Consider the following 22,288-nt stretch of genomic DNA (forward strand, 5'->3'; position numbering starts at 1 on the left):
TTAGTTCCCTTTCTCATCTTACTGAGTTATAGTCTCCAGAAAATGTTGACTAATAGAGCCACTGATGGGCCTGGGCTAGAGTTCAGTGGTAGCGCATTTACCCAGCATCTGCCAGTCTCTGGATTTGAACTCTGCCCTGCACGGTGAGTGGTTTTCTTTTATTTCCATGTCTCTGAATGTTTTGTTACCAACATATGCTGAATCTGGTGATTCCTGACTTTTGTTTTGGCTCTTTGGAGACAGACTCTAACATAGGCCAGGCTAGCCGCAAACTGTCTACTTAGCCAAGGTTGACCTTGAACTCCTGGTCCTCCTACCTCCACCTCGCTAGTGCTGGGATTATAGCATGTGCCAGCATGCTCGGGTCTGATCTTTGGACATATGTTACTGCTATATTTTGTTCCTTTATTTGTTGATGTGGGTATTCATGTAGGTAGGTGTTCTGATGCTGATTCAGGTTTGTAGTGTGTCAATAAACCTACCTCTTTTATAGTGTGCTATTATGTTGGTACTTCCCCATCTCCAGTTGGTTAATACCTTATTTCAGACTTTATACTCCTATCAAACTGTTGTGTGATTTTTTTTCTCCGTTCTTTTAAAAAATCAATCTTTATAAGGTTAGGGAATTAAGAAATTGCTAGCTCATAAAACAAGCCAGGAAGCTCTCCAACTTTTTATATTGCTTGGGATGGTTTAAGTAGCATTACATTGGGCTTTAAAATGTGTAAAACTTCAGATGATAAACAGGCTGAGAAAGAAATCAGAGAACATCACCCCTCACGATAGCCACAAATAGCATAAAATAACCAAACAAATGGAAGACCTGTATGATAAGAACTTTAAATCTTTGAAGAAAGAAATTGAAGAAGACACCAGAAAATGGAAAGATCTCCCTTGCTCTTGGGTAGGTAGAATTAACATAGTAAAAATGGCAATCTTACCCAAAGCAATCTACAGATTCAATGCAATGCCCATCAAAATCCCAGAAAAATTCTTCACAGACCTCGAAAGAATAATACACAACTTCATATGAAAAAGCAAAAAACAAAACAAAACAAACAAACAAAAACCCAGGACAGCCAAAAAATCCTGTACAATAAAGGAACTTCTGGAGTCATCACAATCCTGATTTCAAACTCTACTACAGAGCTACAGTACTGAAAACTGGTATAAAACAGACAGGAGGACCAATGGAACCAAATGGAAGACCCAGATATCAATCCGTACATCTATGAGCATCTGTTTTCTGACAAAGAAGCAAAAAATATAAAATGGAAAAAAGAAAGCATGTTCAACAAATGGTACTGGGATAACTGGATATCAACATGTAGAAGAATGCAAATAGATCCATATCTATCACCATGCACAAAACTCAACTCTAAATGGATCAAAGACCTCAACATAAAGCCAACCACACTGGACCTCATAGAAGAGAAAGTGGGAAGTACACTTGAATACATTAACAGAGGGGACCACTTTCTTAATATAACCCCAGCAGCACAGACACTGAGAGAAACAATTAATAAAAGGGACCTCCTGAAACTGAAAAGCTTCTGTAAAGCAAAGGACATGGTCAACAAGACAAAACAGAAGCGTACAGAATGGGAAAAGATCTTCACCAACCCCACATCAGACAGAGGTCTGATCTCCAAAACATACAAAGAACTAAAGAAATTGGTCATCTAAAAAACAAATAATCCAATAAAAAATGGGGTACAGACCTAAACAGAGAACTCTCAACAGAGGATTCTAAAATATCTGAAAGGCACTTAAGGAAATGTTCAACATCCTTAGTCATCAGAGAAATGCAAATCAAAACAATTCTGAGATTCCATCTTACACCTGTAGGAATGGCCAAGATCAAAAACACTTATGACAACTTATACTGGAGAGGTTGTGGGGTAAAGGGAACACTTTTGCATTGCTGGTGGGAATGCAAGCTGATACAGCTGCTTTGGATATCAATATGGTGATTTCTCAGAAAATTAGGAAACAACCTACCTCAAGACCCAGCAATACCACTTTTGGTATATACCCAAAAGATGCTCAATTGTACCACAAGGACATGTGTTCAACTATGTTCATAGAAACATTGTTTGTCATAGCCAGAACCTGGAAACAACCTAAATGCCTCCTCAATCAAATAATGGATAAGGAAAATGTGGTACATTTACACAATGGAGTACTACACAGAGGGAAAAAATAATGACATCTTGAAATTTGTGGGCAAATGGATGGATCTAAAAAACATCATATTAAGTGAGGTAACCCAGACCCAGAAAGACAAACATCATATATACTCACTAATAAGTGTCTTTTAGACATAAAGAAAAAAAAAACAGGTCTACAGTTCTCAGTCCTGAAGAACCTAACAACAATGAGGACCCTAAAAGAGACATACATGGATCTAATCTACATGAGAATAGAAAAAGACAAGATCTCCTGAGTAAACTGGGAGCATGGGGACCATGGGAGAAGGTTGAAGGGGACAGGAGAGGAAGGGAGGGGTGCAGAGAAAACATGTAACTTAATAAAATCAATAAAGAATTTTAAAAATTATAAAAAAATAAAATGTGTAAAACTTGCTGCAATACAATCTCTGCTTTGAGTTTTAAAATGTTTTAATTGTGATAAGATATATATATACATATATATAAAATATTCATTGTCCCTATACTCCCCAGGTTTATATGTCAGTTGTTCATATTTATATTGTTGTGGAACCATTTTTTTGTCTTGAAAATCAGAAATGGTGTGCCTATTAAGCAATAACTAACTCCACACCGCTCCCTCCTCCCTGTCCCCGACAGCTATCATTCTGCTATGTGTCTGAGTAGACCAGTCACCCCGTGCGCTACATATTGTGAAGTCAAGCAGTATTTTCCTTTTCGTAACTGGCTGATTTCACTAACCATCACATACTAAAGGTTGTTGGAGCATGTTCCTTCTTTTTAAGGTTGACTAATATTTCACTGCAGGGATAAACCACACTTAGTTCACCCACTTACCTCTTGGTGGGCTCTGGAACTGCTTCCACCTACTGACAAGTGTGAACAATGCTCCTGGGGAAACTAGCTCTCAGTTCTTTGGGCGTGTATATCCAAAAGAGGAATTGATGGAGCACATGGAATCTTGCCACGTTTTAATGACAGAGTGTTGATTTCTTTAGTAGTATTGTCTGTCTATTGGGTGAATGTGAATTTTGATTTCTATGCTTGGTTTTTATCATTTTCTACCTTGCTTGATGACATCAACTTCCTGTGGCTTTTCACACTGACTTTCACAGGTCTAGACATACGAATGTTACAACTCTTTTACACGTTCTGTACCGGTGATGATCTCCCGCCGCCCTCTACTCTCACGTGCTTCTTTGTATTTGATATTGTACATTTTTGCTTCCTTTATTTCTTAGTCAAGTTTTCCAGAAGGACTTTATCTATTTTGTTGGTCTTTTTTTTTTAAATAAAAGTAGACTGGGTTTAAAATTTTCATATTAATTATTATTTTTGATATTTTCAATCACTTTCTAACTTTAATTTGACTAACTTCCTTATGTTTTTATAGACTTGTTTGCACTTCTTCATCTTAAAACATTTAATTACATTTTTTGGGTTTTTTCTTTGTTTGTTTGTTTCGAGACGGGGTTTCTCTGTAGCTTTGGAGCCTGTCCTGGAGCTAGCTCTTGTAGACCAGGCTGACCTCGAACTCACAGAGATCCGCCTGTCTGCCTCCCGAGTGCTGGGATTAAAAGCGTGCACCACCACTGTCCAGCTTAATTACATTTGTTATTGAAGGTGGAGGGATGTGCAAGCGTATATCAGTGCATATGTGGAGGTCAGTGGATACTTGCACGAGTTAGCTCTCCTTCTACCCAGTGGGAACCAGGGATTGAACTCCGGTCCTTAGGCTTGGAGGCTGGCATCTTGACTATCTGAACCATCTGGAAGGTCTTTGTCTGTTCTTTTTCTATTTCTTATATTGTGTATATAGATCATTTATTTTAGGTCTTTCTCTCCCCCCCTCCATTTTCTATTTTCTTTCTGATATTAAAAGCATTTAAGGGTATAGATTTCCCCTCTGACTGCAGCTGTGTCTCACAGGTTCTGCATGGCATGCTGTTGTTGTCATTTCCATTATTAGATGATTTCTATTTTAGGTTTGATCTCATTTTTGATTCAAAAGTAACTCCAGAGCGTATGCTTTCATTTTCAAGCCGTTTATGCTTTTAGCCTTGAAGTTTGCTTTGTTTGACATTAATATTGCTGTTTTTACTCCCTCTCTGCTTGCATTTGCTTGGTATATTTTTTGCCCCTTGCTCTATTTTCAGTCTTTTTTTATCACCTTGTTTTGGGAGAATTTCTTGTAAACAGCATTTGGTTGTATTTTAATTTTTAACTTACTCAGACAATCTGTTTTGCAGTAGGGAAATTCACTCTCTCTGCATCCCCTGTAACATACTGATGCATGAAGCTCCATTGCCACCAGGGGAAGTGGGCAGTGGGCCTGCTTTCTTGGTATTGTTCTGGTCCATCCTGGCAGACAAAGCCTTTCCCATCCTGCCCATTGAACAAGTGAAGCATATTGGAACATAAAGACTATATAAATGCTAAGTACCAGCCGTAAAGAGTTCCAATAATTTACCCCAAATTCTGTTGCTCCAATTCTCTTTTCCAGGACATCTTCTCCACAGCGTGCAGGACCTTTTAAAAATGCTTATGTGTACAGTTCAAATGCCCTCTAGACACCACTAGATTTCAAGTTCCCAAGAGTAATTTCCTGACAATCCAAGGGTAGAGAGGTAGGATTGATGGGCTAGGAGGATCAATGCCTCCCTACAGTTAGAGCAGCTGTCTCCTTCTCTACTAATGCCACCACGCTGCTGATCCCTCCCTCCCTCCCTCCCCCACCCCTTCTTAGTCCAGCAAGGTGACACCTTAGCTTCTAGGGACAAGTTGTTTCATAGGGGCTCCCAAAGCAGCATTATAGAGTTCCTAGTGACCCAGTTTCTTCCTTTCTCTATGGTCCCTTCTTGGCCTAGCAGCATGTTTGAAACCATTGCTTCCTCCAGACTAGGCCTTGCAGCCTAGCCCAGTGCATTGTCTCTCCCTCAGTTTTCAGCACCCCTCCCCATGCAATCAGAACCTTAACCCTTATGACAGGTCTACTCATGTCCCAGTCCCGGCTATGAACTAAGTTCAGTATCTTTCACCAAGATTTTGGGCCCCATACAAATGCAAGATGGGACTAGCTGTCCTTTGTCATCAACAGGCAGTATTAGTTGGTATTCTGTAGCAGTTAGCTCTCTCTCTCTCTCTCTCTCTCTCTCTCTCTCTCTCTCTCTCTCTCTGTGTGTGTGTGTGTGTGTGTGTGTGTGTTTTCCCTCTCAGCTGGTCCCTTAGGTTCATACAGGTTCTTGCCACAGTCAGGATGGCTGCAAAGAGGCCAGGGCTTCATGCTAGCCCCTATGGTACTTTGTATCAATATCAAAAGATGACTTTACCAAGAAGGAGAAGGTGCAGCCTATGCCAGGTATATGGCTTAGGCAGTGGTGGGCAGAGTTTCAGGTCCCAGTTGCCCCCTTCACCAGATGGCCAAGTACAAAGACCAGTTAACACCAATTTTAGGCAGTGGCTCTGCCTGGTCACGTGGAGAACTAAACACAGAGAGTCTTGCAGATTGCATTTGTAGAAGAAATTTGCTGTGGGTCTCTAGTCCCAGGCCATCTCTTTGACATCCTGGGAAAACTTGGTGTTCTGCCCCTGAGCCTCCATTTTGAAATACACAGTTCAAAAAGGGAGAACTGAGAACTGAACACTGACCCCAAGGCTGACCTCATTGCTCACGTCTCCACAGACCCCCACACACATCTCCCAGGAACCTCCGCCTTCGTGTGCACAGGCGCTTGGGGGAATGCAGAGAACCAGGGAGGGGCGTCTGTGGAGAGGGTTATGTATGAAGAGTCACTGAGGCAGAAGGGCAAGCAGATGGGACTTCATAAACATCTAAACTGAAGCAAGGGGCGTGGTGGTGGCCAGGTGTCCCCAGAATACAAGGAGCCTAAACTGATGGATTAAGCACTTCCAAGTTTATCTGTTAAACCCTGGAGAGCCATCACAGATGGTCTGAGCTGGACCTGAGGAGATAGCTCAGTTGCTGACGTCCCTGCCTCACAAACCCGAGGCTCTGCAGTCCAGGAATTGAGGAGGCAGAGACAGGAATCCCTGGGGCTCACTGGCCAGCCAGTCTCTAATTGTTGAAGCCTTGTGTCAATGCAGGTGGACAGTGTTCCTGGAGGGGACATCTGAGATTTCTCTCTGGCCTCCAGATGCATGAGCCCACTCACATACACACATGCATGTGTGCTCAAACCTATGTGTGTGTGTGTGTGTGTGTGTGCGCACACACACACACACACACCTACAGGCACACACAGACATACAGAAAGACTGTTTAAATTTTTAAATCACATTTAATTAGTTCGTTGGTGGGGCAGAGAACACATTCCACGGAGCACATATGGAGGTCAAAGAACCACCAACAAGAGTTCATTTTCTTCTTCAGCCATATGGGTGCCCAGGATCCAACCCAGGTTGCCAGTTGGCTGTAACTGCTTTTGCTTGCTGAGCCAATTCCCTGCACCCCCCACACTCCCCTCCCCTCAAAAAGATTGTTGGAGCAGGAGAGGCACAAGGTAACACTTGGCACCAGGAAGATGACAATTCTGGAACTGTTTAGAATGGAGAGAGAAAGGAACTGGCAAACCCGCCATGGCACAGATACATCCAGGGCCCCAGCACTCCTGGTCACCTACGCAGCCAATTTGGAGGCACCCTCTGAAGGGCCTTCTTTTCATCACTAAAGTGAACATAATTTGTGCGATAATTTCAGAAACTTTCCCAGACACTTGGAGACCATTTGCAAAGATGGAGGAGGGCAGGAGGATCAATGTGAACCCCCCTCTTTCCCCCACCCCTTCATCAGAATGTGTTTTGATAAGTGGGGGCTTGAGGACAGCATAAGGGCTACTAAGCCCCCACCACCACCAATTAAATTTTTTAAGCCTCCATGGAAGGAGTGAATATTAGTTTCCTGATTTATAAAAGCCAAATGGATTAAGCTCATTCATTGCCCGAGGAAACAAAAAGGAAATCTTCAATACCTCTGTGCACATTGAGAACTTGAACAATACCAGTCTTTGGAAAGCAGAAACCTAATTTGGGGGAATCAATTACCCTCTGTGTCCCTGCCTCTGTGGGCTCCCTCCCTGGCTCCCTCAATAGAGATTTCCTGGGAGGTAAGATGGAGAGTCGGGCCACTAGAAGCACACCCTCTCTCCAGCGTTGTGACAGCGGGGGAAACTAGGATGGGGCGGGTGGAGCTGCCCTGGTGTCAAGCATATGTGGAAGTGGGGGGCCTTCGTATTACAGCAGAGAGTGAGGGTAGCATTAAATGGGGGAGGCAGTGAGAGGGTAAAGGAGCAGGGTTGAGGGTGGGGTGGGAACGTGGGGGTGCATGTAGCAAAACTCACTACAGGAGCAGGTGACTGGAGCCCGGGTAGATATTGTGGCTTCAACTGGCTCCAGGCTCACCCCTTCTGTCCTCGCTGTCCCCCTCCCCTGCCCCAGCCTGGTTTCTCTTTCCTAGTCCGTGCTTTCCAGGTTTGCAGCTGCAATCGCCGGCTATAATGAAAAAGGAAGGGGTGAAATGACAGGGAGACAGAACCTCAAAGTCACACACAGAAGCACTCTGCATTCCTGTGCTTAGTCCGCAGTCCCAGACCCAGAGCCACACCCACACCAACTCTCACACACGGAGTCCCACACTCACAGCAGAACGTTCATAGATTGGAAAGTGCATACTTCCACACGCGATGGCACAAATGCCACCCTCCCCACCGGTGGTAAACTCTCCGAGAGGCCCACCACCCCACTCATCCCTCACTCAGGCATGCGGTCACACACGCACACACACATGCACACAGTCCCTCACACGCACACACTCTGGCTGTGCTTTTGTGTTTTGTCAGAATTAATGAGAAAAGTTCCCGTGCCCTGCGGGTAATTAGTGTCCTTGGAGTTAAATAAGCTAATGGCGGGCACCTCTGGCCCAAGCAATTATGTTTGTGTATTGAATAATTGATTCAAAGGGGGGAAGGGCCGCTAATCAGATCTGAGCATAATGAATTGATTTAATTAACAGGGGAATCTGAGGGGCTCTGGGAAATGCAAGCTGCACTCTGCTAAGAGCGGGCACGGCAGACTGCAAGAGGGAACCCGCGTGCGCGGCTGTGGAGGCTGCTCCGGCCCTAGCTCGGTTCAGGCTCCCGCTCGCCTCGGGCCGGGTCCCAGCAGCTCAGCCCACAGGGCTGCAGCCCCGCCTGGAGCCCGCCCCCCAGAGCGCCGCGCCCTCTCTCACTCCTCCCGCGCGCCCTGCCCGCGGCGCTGCGCTCGGGGCGCCGCTCCGTCCGCCCCCGTCGGCGGCCGCGGGGCGCGGGGCCCACGCGCGACCGCGGAAAGCAGTGCAGGCGCTCGGTTGGCGACGGTCCGAGCCGCGAGTCTCTCTGCGTCCTCCTCCCGCGCCCGGCTGGAGCCGCCTGGGGACTATGGTGTTGGACCAGGAGGACGGTAGGTGCCCGGGGACACTTGGGAGCAGCGGGAGCTCTGTCGAGGCCATCTCGACCCGAGTGGCAGAGGCCCAGACACCGGTCCCGACTTGGAACCGGTTGTCGTTTCCCGGAAGCTGGGGTGTGTGTGTGTGTGTGTGTGTGTGTGTGTGTGTGTGTGTGTGTGTGTGTGTAAGGTGCCAGGCTCTGCGCCCCGCGATGAGGAGTCGCCCCCTCCCTGCCCCGCATCCCAGAGCCTGTGAGGAGAGCATGCTCCAGCAGGGAACTTTCTCGCTCCTGCCCCCATCCGGAGCGCACAGAGACCCAAGAGACATAGGCTTCCCGGTAGTACCCATTGCCAGCCAGTTTCTGGGCCTCTCTGAGTATTTTCATATTTTTCCACACCTCGGTGTGGAAGGGATCCCCCAGAGGGTGCTCAGAGAACTTGGCTGGTGAAGGTGCATCTCGCCTAGGGTCCAGGACTTCAGGGCCTACTTGGTGAGTGATGCTGTCTCCCTGTAGGACTAGGAGACTGCATGCCATCAGTTCACCGAGCTCTGTAGTGAGTGTGGGGTAGACTGGCCAAGAGAAGTTAGGGATTCCCGGGATCTCTTTCTGTTGCCAGATCCCTGGTGATCAGTTTGATTAGCAATCTCATATTCCTCTCTCTCTCTCTCTCTCTCTCTCTCTCTCTCTCTCTCTCTCTCTCTCTCTCTCTCTCTTTTCCGCGTGGGTTGGACTGGGAGAATCGGGACAGTTAGTAAGGTCTTGATCTGCAGCCCGGACTGGTCAAAAACTCTGTAACCGAGGATCATACTCCTTTTATTAAAGAACCCTCACCCCTTAAACTGCTGTAAACTTCGGGCCTCACAAAATCTAAGTCTACCCTTGGATCTAACTAACACGCCTTCCATTGTGGGTATCTCGTCGTCTCTGTATCATCCTCAGGGCTGAGGACAGACACACAGGCATGCCTGGAGTATGACACAGCTGGACAGGAGGCTCAGAAATTTAGGGTTGGGAGCTGCTGATTAGCAGGAAGAGGGTCTGTCTGTCTGGCCTTCCTTTGGTCTCACTAGTTACTTGTCTTATCCTGCAATCTCCCCCATGGTGATCAATCATCTTGGCTTGTCCAGAGTCTTGTAGCACAGGGAACCCCTCGGTTTTAGGGCAGCCCTGGGTCCTCCTAAACCCCTAGCTGACTAGGGCCTCGTGTATGGGGGCTGGGGGTGGCTTTCATTTAGGGACAGGGTAGATTTGTGCTGATTTGGCATAGGCATGTCTAAGGCCTAAGTGTTTGTGAATGCAGTTTCTGAAAAGGCCTCTCTAGAATCCCAAAGAGGGAGTCTGCCGACTGTGCACTTCTCCAAGATGAGTTGGTTGTGAATTCCTGTGCATTGGCTGCTTCTGTGTCTGCAGGGAAAAGGCAGGGGACCCAGACTCGGCTAACAGGCATCCTGATGGCACTGCAAATAATGGTTTACTCTGTTCTGTAACTGTCATGTGCACAGGGAAAGGGTCCTTGTCACCCTAAATACCTCTCCAGTCACCACTTGCGAGGCCAGTATGTAACCCCAACCTGGAGATAACTTCACTGTACTGAGAGCAGGGCCCTCAGGCTCCGGCTTGTTGGCTAGCCTCTGAAGAGTTCTGGATTATCTGGTCTGCCTGGGCCCTAGGCATCAAGTGGGATTGTCCCCCACCCCCATTGCAGGAACCCTTTTCTCTGGATGTTTCTGCCAGGCACAGGGATGAACTGCTGGGACCTGTTTAGAAATATGTCAGGCAGTTAGCAACCACCCCCATTCTCTTCCAGGCATCCCTGGGGACTGAAAAAATGGGTGCCCCCCCCCCCGCTGTCCTCAGAGGCATTTCTGGAAGCACTCTTGGTGTGCTGAAGTGAGAGTGATGGCTCACCACCTGTGGAATGCACGGAGTGAGAACTACCTCTCCAGCCCCAGGGCATCTTAGGATTCCACTCAACATTGTTGGCATGTCCCTGGACCTGGAAGCTGTCGGAGAGGGGGAGGGCAGGAGGCTGAGACCCACCTATGAGCTTAAGACCACCCTACAAGTGAAGTCACATCTGGCTTCTTCCTAGGTGTAAGCTTCAAGATTCTCTAAATCCCCAAAGACTTGGCTAGGCAGCTCTGCCACTTAGTTCTGGGGTTCTTGCTTCAGTTTGGGATGTCATGCTCATAGCTAGGGTATAAAGGAAGCCACCTGTGGGGACGAGCCATCTTCACATACAGCACCAATCCCCTGCTGATGTGCCCGCCCTACCTGCTTCTGTAGCTCACTGCTTTGTGCCTCGGACTTAGGGAAGCAGGGGTCCTGACTCCTCAGAGGGATGCCGGCCATGTGGTTCTCAGTTGGGTACCTTGGAAGCTGGGGTTAGTTGTGGTTCAGACAAGAGAATGGGAATGTGGTTCCAGCTAATTGAGTTCTGATTTGTGGGTCAGGGTCAGACCCCCAAAGCAAGAAGTGGGCCTCTGGAGACCAGGAGGAAGACCGTATGTCTCCAGATAGTGCAGAGATTTCTTCTTCACGATGCTGCCCCTGCCTGGACCCTGTACTTGCTACATTGATTGGCCTCAGTTCAGAGAAGGGTGGGGGCTGCACCAGATGGGTGACAGAGGCAGCAACAATGAAGCTCCCCCCCACACACACACACCTCGAGGGCACAGCTCTGGCTGCAGTGGCAGGGGAGAGATCAAGCTTGCAGTCCTGAGGGACAGCGAGTCTGAGCAAAATGATATATTTAACATCAAACATACTCAAGGACTATTAGGATTAAGTATTCAAGATGAAGGGGAACGCGAAACCCTCTGAGCTGCGGATGAGGCTTCTCATTAGAAACAGCTGCACTTCAGTTTCCTCAGAGCTTGACTTCCCTGCCTCGGAGTGAGGATGGGCTGCGGCTCCCCCCCCCCATACTCCTGTAAAGTAGGGGGCCTCCCAGGATGGGAGGGGCAAGACTTAGCCTTCAGGCCTCTCTTGTATGAGACAGTGCCCCACCTCACATTATCCGGAGCACTAGTCTGCCTTTTCATGGCCTCTTTAGAGACAGAACAGAGGTGACTAGTTCATAAACAGGGAAACTGAGGCAAAAAGAGAAGTGACTTGCCAGCTTTGTCATTTATTAATTGGTAACAAATGACTAGGTTCCCATCTCATGTCCCCCACTCCCCCAGGAGACTCAACTTTCTACACCTTGCCAGAGTGGAAGTCCTCTGCAACTGCCAGGACTAAGTTCTGAACACATCTCTCTGGAGCCCTTCTTGAAATGAAGAAAAACCATTTCCACTCCATTTTGGAGCTCTATAATATCTGGGTGGGGGGACCGCTTGGGGTTTTAAAAGTATATGGCAGCCTGGACCAAGTGTTTCCAGGAAGCATGGTCTAAGAGGAAAAGCACAGGGCCTGTCTTCCTTCCTGCTGTGTGAGTGACAGAGCAAGAATTAGCTCCACAACAGATTCCTGGTTTTCTTCTCTGCCGTACACCCGGAGCCTTAGCGTAGTGTGTGGCACATAGTAAGTGCTCAGTAAATATTTGCAGAAGGAAAAACGCCTTCAGACACCTATGCTTCCTCAGAGGGAAGCTGAAACAGGACTTGCTTTCTGCACAGAATCAGGGCGCTGATGGGTGGTAGGGATGCGGTAGCAGATGCCTCTGTAGGACTCACAGTAGGAGGTTTTGTGCCCAGCAGAGGAGTTAACTTTGCCAAACAACTACAGAATCAACTAGGAACTCTAGGCAGAGCTGGTAGAAAGGAGTCCTGAGGGAAATAGCGCTCCTGTGAGGAAGCAGAAACCAGGTTTGAAGGGGCTAGGACCCGCAAAGGCCCACCAGACTGACATTGGAGACCAGGAAGAAACCTTGGGACTCCAGCGTAGTCATTCGCCTAGCTGGAGCGTAGAGACCTCCAGGTGGCGCTGCAGAGCCGGGCATCCGCGCGTCTCCACTCCCCATTAACCCGGCAGGGAGGGGGTCCTCGGGAAATGTGTGCATTTATTCAGTAGCAGGAGTGCAAACCTCATACATTGAGGGAGAAAGGCAGCGGGAGTCGGCCGCCGAGATTCCCCCATCTCTTTGAATATAATTTCAGATTGAGATTCAGATTAAATCCGAGGGGAAAACACTTTATGAGGCTGAAAGCTGTGTCGTTGCCAGAGCCAGGGTTATGAGCTATCAAATGCAATTACATTAAGACAGATTATACTGGGCAAATTGAGCCATTTAGAAGGTGAGAATCAAAGAAACGGCTCTGATCCTCTCTTCCCCCTTCTCTCTCCCTCTCTCTCTAAATTGCAGTTCGTAGTTCCTTGCAATTCTGAGGCACAAAAGTAGGTGAGACTGCTTTTGTATCTGCGAAGTGCTTCACTTCTGAATGTAATTCTAGCTGAGTGCAATCTAGGTTAAGAGCCGGACAAGCGGGTAATTAGAGCCCGCTCGCTGCCGGAGGACCGGCCTCCCAGCCGAAGCGCGCCCGGAGTCGGCGCCCTTTTCCCGGCCGAGCCGAACAGCGGCTGGACACGGAGCGCCCGAGATGATGGTGCTGGACAAGGAGGACGGTAGGTGGCGGGCAGGGATCCCGATGCCCCCAACGCCCTGGTCACGGTGCGCGGGATGCCACGCACCAGGACCCAGGCACACAGACGCGGGGCCACGCCGGGTTGTGGAGCCAGCCGGCAGCCCGGGGCGGGAAGACAGACCCGGGTGGGGTGGGTGAGCTCCTGGCCTAGCACCCCCAGGTCCCGCGGTCCCCGGGCTGGCGGGCGGGGCGAGGCGATGCGCCGAGGGGCGCCGTGAGGCTTGGGCTGCCCTCTGGTCTCCGCGCCCTGGCGCTTGGCGCTGAGTGTTTGGTCTCTGCGGCTGCTCCTCGCTCACCGCAGCCATCACCCCCGCGCCGGCCGCGTAACTCGAGAGGCGCTGAGCGCCCAGCAAATCAGCAGCTTCGGGGAGAATCGGACTAGAGAGCTTGGGGGCGAGAGGGAGCGCGGACGACCGCGCAAAAGCCGGGATGCCTGGCAGAAAGGGGAAGGCCAGCTGGGCCCTCAGGGGGACAGCTGCCCACGGGCATGACTTGGTGCGAGGGACGTCTCCTGTTCTGGCCACTATCTCACCTCACGTCTCCTTGAATGTGAAGGCGGGAATTTGATCCAGAGGAAGAATCGTCCCACCACGGGCCAGTAGCACTCCAGAGGGAGTGGTTTGAGGGTGGCCCGGATGTATGGTCAAGAGCCTGGGTGCATTCATGAGGGCTTGGGAGCTGGGAGGGTCACATGGCTATAGTACGCCACTAGCAGGTGGTCTCATAGACCCCTGACGTCTTTTCAGCTGGGAGAGTGCCTTGCAGTAAGTGGCCTCAAAGGTTGGGGAATCCCAGCTGCTTTGGAGAGAAAACTCAGCACGTGCCCTGTGACCTAAGACAGGCACCCAGGTCCAGGGAGTGGCTGTCTTAGGCCCCTGGGGTAAGGCTTGTATGTTCTGTAGGTGCTGTATGGAGAGTTGGGCAAGATTGTTGGCAAGACCACTGCTGCTGACATTTGGGTGGGGACTGGAAAGGCTGGGAGTAATGGGACATCCCCAGGAATCCTCCACTGGGTCTGTGCCTTCTGACCATTGAAACATTGTTGCCATGGCTACTGCTGAACCTGGGAAGTTAAGTGACTTGTTCAAGGTCATACCGCATGTTCACTTGGCTGCTGTTTCATCCAGCTATCCCAGACTATCTATACCGTCTGAGGTATCAGCAGCAAAGGGCTTTTGAGATGTCTGGCCTGGGTGGGTGTATGCAGGGAAGACATGGGACCATAACTCCCAAGGACTGGCTCTTGGCGTGATTGAAGGAAGAGGTAAAAGAGGGGATCTAGATGGTTCTGGGCTGGCTGGAGGGAAGCATCATCTTCAGCAGATTCTCCTCCATTCACAGACCCACCCCTGGGGCTCCAGAGGGCCATCAGCACTGGGCTGGAGCTGTTCTAGACAGATTGCAAAGGAGAAGGAGAGGCCTGGGGACAGGCCAGACGGGGAAAGAAGAGCCATTGGTTTGGCCACTTTCATCAGTATTTCCTTATCCTGTATTACTTCAGATCGGTCATGCCCAGCTCCAGAGTTTTCTTTTTTAAAAAGAGTGCAGAGGGCCCTTCTCTGGTGTCTCCAGGGACTGTCACTGTGAGAGGCGTATGGAAATCAAGATGTTTCTTTGACCACAGTTATTCCATATTCTTGACTCCCCAGGCCTAAGCCAAGAACCCAAAAGACCTGAGTTTTTTGTATGTAGGAGTCCTCTGTCCAGAAAGATTGGCAAATGGTGTTTCCACCTCTACCAAGGATCTGTGCCCTAGAGGGGGTTGGGCTCTGGGGATTTACAATGCTAAAGGCTGTGGATGTCTGCAGACCACCGAACTGCTATGTAATTGGGTATCCTGGGCATGTAATTCCTTTTGTCCCCACCAGAACTTCAGAGAGGAGCTCAAGATGTCCCTTCATCCCTGACCTGTGCAGTCCAACAATATGGTGACCGTGGTCCTGGAGGTGGCCTTTTCACTGGGGACCAAAGAAGAGCTGTGTATAAACTTACCTGCCTCTCTGTCCTACTACCTAACTTCATATACACTTCCGCCTCCCCAGAATGTGGCCACCTGGACTGTGTGGCAGATGTGGTACTCTAGGCCCGAGGGGTGTGTTCCATAGTGCTGCACCCAGCACCCATTGTCTGGCAGCAGCAGAACCTCAGGGCTCCTATTAGTCTCCCTCAACACCTTTTTTGTACCCGACAGCATCTTGTTGAGATAGTCTGGGCTCCTCTGGTTGAAGTCGGGTCTGCCAGCTGCAGAGGACCAAAGCCCTCTCTCTGCTGGGCTGCAGGGCTTTCATGTTGCACTTCTGAAAAGATAATAAAATATCAATCGTTTTGCCCTAGCAACGGGTTTAAGAGACTTTCTGAAGTATTGAATCATCAGAAAAAAATTTTTTTTTTTGCTTTTAAGCACAGTGCATTATTAATAAAGTAATCCATTAGGTCGAGCAGTGAAGGGTCACCACAGAGACAGAAAGATCTGTTTGCAAATGGTTAAACTTCGGGTTTTAAGATTAATTGCTTTCATTTGGACGCTTGCTCTTGGCCTAGCCATCTCCACTTTACTGGAACTCAGGGTCTGGGCTTTCTAAATGCTGCCGGTTCTCCCTGTCAGCGAAAGCCAGGCAAGCTCCAACTCTCCTGGAAAAGCAGCCCCTTCCCTGGCACCTGCAGCTTGGGCTGTCACCAGGCTATGGACTTTGAGTGTGGGCGGGGGAGACTGAAGTCTCAAGGGAGCAAAGAAAACTCCTGCCCTGAACCCTGCAAATCAAATTTGACCTTCACTGATGGAGAAAAGGCCCCCAAGTGGGGACACACTGAACAGTAAGAGCTTGAGCTGTAGGGGAGCCTGGGCAAGAGAGGATGCTGAGAGCACCCAGCTGGGAGTGCAGGCATGCTCCCAGATGCATGCTGGAGCAGGGCTGGTCTGGGTCTAAACTACCTCTGTAAAGCCCAGCGGGATGGCTTGGGTGACCACAGGAAGCAGCAGGCACATTGTGGAACTAAACACCAGACATGACTCCCAGAGCATTTTTAATAAGTAAAAAATGCTTAAGGAGGAGTGGGGCTGGGTTGAAGAAGACCAGACAGCAGCCGGGTCTTCAATTGTTAATGACTGCTAGGAACACAGCCTCGGCAGCCTACTCAGTTTGTCTGAGAGGTTGCTGCCAGCAGGGCCTCCTGGTCTGTCCCGTCATGCCCTGGACCACAGAGAGAAGAGTGTGGCCTTGGTCTCACTGGCCCTGGTGCTGGAGATGGGGAGCAGGCCTCAGTATTGTCACAACCCTAGCCCATCGGTAAAAAGGCAGAGCCGGTGGGAGCTAGTAAAGGCCTGGCATGGGTGGCAGGGTGGGGACTTCACCTGGCACTCACCAAGTGCCTGGCAGGAGGGGATGTCTTCATCCACACCTGCCACAACTAGTCTCAGCCGCAGCACTCTGCTGGGAGGGAGGCCGTCACTGCCCCTTCCTGTACAAACTCAACCAGGCAGAGTGTCTGCAAAGATGGGGCTCCCCCACCCCTCCTGGAACGCTGGGCAGAGAGGCAGGTGTTCCACTCAGTTCCCCTGCTCTTCCATTCATTTGCCCACACAGAGGACTAAGGGGGGTAGGGTGGGGGACAGGGAAACAACATAAATTGGTCTGTCGTCCAGAATCCATGTCTCACTAATGTACCCAGATTAACTCAACTGTAAATTGTCTCCTTGGATGGCGGTGTCTTGCTAAAAGTTTCCCATATGATTCATGATTTGGATTGCTTTTAACGGCTATTGGCTAAGCAAGCCGGTGACTGTACAAGGTGATGCAATTGGCATTAGCGAGGGGAGGCACGGGAGCGTGTAATGCAGTCAATACTGCATTAACTACTGATGCCCAATTACAGGGAGCCTTTCAGGAGCATTAAGACCAAGGGAAGCTGAGATCACTAGCCGCTGCTTGCCTAAAAGCTTCACCCTTTGCGCGCCGGGGCTCAGCACGGGCATGGCCACCTGCTTGGCCTCTGTGGCTGCAGGAGCCGCCTGCCCCCTTGCTCCCATCCCTCTGAATGTGCCCACAAACATGCTTCTAGCTCATGGAAATATGTTAGGGTCTGCCTCTCACCTCTTCTGAGAATTCATCCCTCCCAGCCCCCGCCGTCCCATAGAAATCAGACCTAGTGACAGTGCGGTCCTTCCTGCCTTCCTCAGTTTGAAGAGCCTCTCAGTATTTATGGACAGTGCTTGGAAGTGGTTTACTTTGGTGCCTCCCCCTTAGGACAGAAGGATGATTGCTGATGAGCATTGGTGGCAAGACCCTCTGTGGTCCTGGGAGAAGGACTCGAGATTCACCCTCATCTGGGCTGCCAGCTGGAAACAACCTGTGCTGGGAAATGGCCATGGATGCATGGGCTGGGCCGTCTTTCCGCAGAAGACAGGGCTGTGGTGATGTAACTGGGGAACGGGGAGCTCATGAATGACTTGGGCCGTGTTGGAAAAGTTCCAAGAAAATCAGATTCAGCAATTTGGGGCTCCCCCCCCCAGAACTGTGCCCCTCCCCCATGGCAAACCTATCTCTATCTATGTAACAGGGAGGCCAAATTATTGCTTGGATCAATAAGCCAGGCACAGGGCCTCCTAGTAAATTCTGATCAAGGCATTAGACAGACTGAGAGTTAGGACAGACGGTAGGGAAAGGGGTATGGGTATCCTCCCCAGTGTGCCAGGTTATTAGACCTGCTGCAGTCTCTACCATTTGCTGAGCTCTGCCAGTGCAGTGTGTGTTCTGTGTGCCACATTCTGCCCAGTGCTGAGGCTGCTGAACCTCCGAATCATCCAACCTCTACAATGAGAACAGCTCCACCTACCTAGATTATCACCAGAATTAAATGAGCTACTGTCTGTCAGTGCACACACTCTGCCAATAGGAAACTCGATGGCCATTTGAGGCATTGCTGCCCCTGCTAGGTTTCAGTACAGTCTGTAATAAGCCCTGGGCCCAGTCCAGTGGCCTGTTCACTAGTGAAAACTGGGCCCTCCTGGCTTTTGGTCATTGCAGGGAGACAAACTACCTTTACTTCTTACTAGTGTCGGGATTCCTGAGGCAAGTGGCTTCATGGGAAAAGCCCTCATGAACACTTTTCCCAAGTCCTTCTCTTTATGTGGGGGGGGGGGGGAAGCTAGATTAAGGGTCAGAGAAAGCAAGAGAGTAATGTTGGATTATGTGGAGAGATACAGTCTGGAACTTCAGTGTCTTTCTGGTTTTCATGTCCAGGTGATGTGCCCTTTGTCTTGGTCCCAAGGTATGGTGAATCTGGGCACAGATCATCAGATGAACTGGAACAATATGCCTGTCTAGGTGTCCTAGTCATGGCCTTAGACAAGTTACCGACTTCCCAGGGGACTGTCCTCAGATAAGATAAGGCTTCTTATCTGTCCTGGGCATTTGGACTGAGAAGACCCACACATATATGACATATAGCCCATCCTGTCTTCCTGCCTCTCTGAGATGCATGGAGATTAAATACACTGAGGCATGCCAGAGTTCTCCCAATGCCAGGCTTCCTAGCTATTCCTAAAATGAGGCCTCCTGGCAGGCCCTACTCATGATACAACCAAACATGAAGGCAACTTGGAATGCTTGCAAGAGCGAGAGGTTTTTGTGCATTGCTTCCAACTCTGAGCTCAATGACATGACATCAACAGCTTGAAAAGGGTCATGGTGTGGATAGTTGTACCCGGCAACCTGGCAAACAGCACATCAGGTCCTTTTCCTGGGGTGCTGATGGCTTAGCGTTTCTCAGCACATGTCCAAGTTGCATTTAAGTGAGATTTTGGACCTATCCCTCTCTCTTCTGCCGCTACCATCTTCCATCTCATCTACCACCTGTCTTCTGGTGCTTATTACAGCCAGACAGCTGACCTCTGCCTCTCTGACATTCATTCTGCCAAAGGCTGATGGCCATCCCAGCCATCACACTAAGCCATGTTGCAATACATCCATGCTGGCTTGTGTTCCACGTAGTCCCAGTGTTTGTCTCCATCCTTTTGCTCCTGTCGCTCCCCTTGCCTTACATGCCATTCTCCCTTATCTGACCATGCTCAGAGACAGTGCCTACCTAGTAATAAGCTTGCCTCTCATCGGTTGGCTTGTGTTTATGTTCTAAGGCAGAAGCCCACTGGGACTGATATAGCTGGAGACAAATAAAAGCAGGTGGTGAGAGAAGTGAGCAGGCTGGACCAGGTTTCAGGGGCAGATGCCTAATGTGAAGGCCTAGGAAGCCACATGACTAGCTCCTTCCTCATGTGCCTTCTCCTAGGGATCAGCGGGGCTTTCCTGAGGGACCTGATGAGTTCAGTGCAGTCTACTAGCGTGGTTCAGAAGACCTGTGTGGTCCTAGTTGGAAGCGGCGTGACTTCAGGCAACTTACTGGGTACCAGTCTTCTTGTCTCTACAGCACGAGTAGTTCCTGGTATCTGTTGTCCACAGATGCCATCCACCAGGATACCTCATGCCTGTGTGAGCTGACATTCCTCTCTGCCATATGATTTTCTTGCTCCTTGGGTATCATAAGCATACAGCAGCTTTCATTTTACGGAACCCTAAACACAAGGCACTGTCCAACGCATACGCATCAGTGACGGCTACATCACCACCTAAAAGTCAGTGGGTTGAAACAATAAGCATTTATTTAGCTTACAAATCTTTGGATTGGTAATTTAACCTGGGCTTGGCTGAGAAGCTTTTCTCTTCTCAGCTGGGTGTATTCAAACCTGGAGGATGGCTGCTCAGTTAGATGCTCAGTTAGACTCAAGACTCTCATCTTCTAGCCACGCCATCTAGAGAGAATGGATGCATACCAGTCTTCTGGGGCCACTGTTTAGCATGGGATAGAGTCACTTATGACACATTCCACTCGTGAAAGCAAATCACAAGGTCATCCCACGTTCAAGGGGTTGGGAAACAGACACTACTCTTGAAGAGGGGGGTAGCATCTTGTATCATGAAGGGTGTGGCTACCAAGAGGTATGGAAATCAGGCAGTGTTGGAACCAACCTTCCATCCATCCCAGCATCCTCCTTAATCTCATTCAGTGCCCATGTTGTTAATGGTAACAACCTCAGGAAGAAGCTACTATTCTTCCCCTCATTCCACAGATGGGGAAACAGTGCAAAGAGCCCGGTGGATTGGTCCCAGACTCTACAGCCTGCTATGCCTGGGCTGGGCTATGAAACCAGGAGATCTAATGGTGGAGCCCTGAGCTCATTTTCTGACCTGCTTTCCCATCTGTCACCCTTTGGTCCTAGGAGAACTCCTGGTAGAGCCTGTTTAAGGATGACATGAAGTGGGAAGGAGCTCTCTAGGTGGGCTCTGTGTGTGTGCTTGTGTGTTTGTGCACTCCCTAGAGCTCTGGGCCCATTCCTCCAAGGGCAGGCTTGGGGGTAGGAGCATTATGAGCCCATCTCCCCTGCTTCTTCCTGTCTCTACTGTGTCCTATGAAGACACAGGACAGTCTGGAAAGGGTGAAACTCCATGGTTAGCCTTAACTGGAGCACGTATGCAGATGCTGGGCACACCAAAGTCATTGGTTGCCCCCCTGGCCTCAAAACAGGGCAGTAAGTGGGCTGGTGAGAGGCCTGTGTACATTCATAAACCAGCTGATTGAAAAGCAATATTTCAGATAAATACAAGCCAGCGATCTATCAGTGGTTGTAATAAAACCCAGGCTTCAGGCTGTGATTTTATTTTGAAATAATAAGAATTGCTTGATTCTTTTTACTTGAGTTACCATGGTAATTCCGGCGTGGAGCGGTGTTATATTGATTTAGAAAGTGGACAGTAATATTTCTTTTGTGTTATTCTGTTTCTAGGCCTTGATTTCTAATTTCTACTTGGAGATTACTTTTATAAATTTCTTAAGTCCTTCCACTTTCTCCCCCCCTCACACACACAGTATAATTTTCCTCTCATGCGCCACGATGTTCTGAGCTTATTGGTTTGCTCTTATTTTAAATTAAACTTGCTGGTTTCAAATATTGAAATGACATCTTTGTCTGTGTCTGTACTTTGGTTTAGCAAAATATTACAGTCTGACGCTCTCTGCTTAATAATTTAAGGGAGGCTTTCTGTCGGCCCTCACTGGGTGCTGATAACTCATGACTCAAGCGACGCAGGCCTTAAACTCGTGACATTTTAATATTGTGTGGCGGGAGCAGCCACCCCTCTGCTTTCAGTCTTCGTAGAGAGAAATCTGCGTGGTACCCCAGAAAGGAGTTTTAATAATTCAACCTTGCTGGTTGGCTCTCTGTAATTCCATTGAAAGAAAGGGGGGAGACCCATACTTTCCAGGGGAGTCAGGCAGTGCTAGCCTGCACTGTGAGGACCTACAGCCGGCACCCTGCACCAACCCAACTTCTCTTCTTTCTTGGATATATAAATGAACCGCCATCCATAGTGTTGGATGGGTAGGGCTGCCTGTGACTGCCAGAGAATGCTTGAACTCTCCGGTTCACTGTTTTACCTTGGGAAACAAGTGCATCTCACACAACTGTTAGTCAGACAGCCTAGGTTCAAGTCCCACTTCCTCACACTCGATAGCGAGGCCTGTCCTCTAGAAGGAAGATGGCAGCTCCAGACTTCCGGGTAGGACACGTACGTCTTCAGGTGCCCTCAGTGGTCTGGATGGTGGTAGATTAGTTACCGCTGGGTAATCGATAGCCTGAACTTGGCACCTTGACACAATACACAGCCGTCATTGCATTTCTCTTGGACGGGAGGCTGGGACAGTTTGGCTGGGTCCTCAGAGCCTCTCGGAGATGGGAATGAAGGATGTCTGCCAGCTACTGGGGGATGACCACTTTTCAGCTCTTATTTGCCTGTAAAGATTCAGTTCACAGATGGACTGGACTGGAGGTTTTGCTGGCTGCCTATAGTCTACTGTGGGCCTCAGCGCCGCACAACACCCTCTGCACTATGGCACTTGCTTCCTGAAAGCCACCAGCAGACTAAAGAGAGAGTCATAGTCAGCTTCTGCAAACGCGCCTGAGGGACCAGGTGTCCAGCAGGCTACCTGCACTGTCCACTGTCCCCTGTTCGTCCTCTATCCAAACAAACACACAAAGTCA

The 22,288-nt window shown here is 49.3% G+C and overlaps 1 protein-coding gene across 2 annotated transcripts in view; it reads left to right on the plus strand.

The window, feature by feature from the left end:
* The first annotated feature begins 8,434 nt into the window (after nucleotides 1–8,434).
* Nucleotides 8,435–22,288, plus strand: part of Lmo1 (LIM domain only 1) — a 36,044-nt gene continuing 22,190 nt past the window's right edge. The window contains exons 1-2 of one of the 2 annotated variants that reach the window (XM_050163346.1): nucleotides 8,435–8,624; nucleotides 12,918–13,177. In XM_050163346.1, coding sequence (XP_050019303.1) covers nucleotides 13,153–13,177 — 25 coding nt within the window. In that variant the 5' untranslated portion in view covers nucleotides 8,435–8,624; nucleotides 12,918–13,152. The remainder of the gene's footprint in view (nucleotides 8,625–12,917; nucleotides 13,178–22,288) is intronic. The other variant, XM_050163347.1, reaches the window with a different exon arrangement.

The sequence above is a fragment of the Alexandromys fortis genome, unplaced genomic scaffold, assembly GCF_014885135.2.
Source record: "Alexandromys fortis isolate MF-2015 unplaced genomic scaffold, M_Fortis_MF-2015_v1.1 scaffold_129, whole genome shotgun sequence".
Lineage (NCBI taxonomy): Eukaryota > Metazoa > Chordata > Mammalia > Rodentia > Cricetidae > Alexandromys > Alexandromys fortis.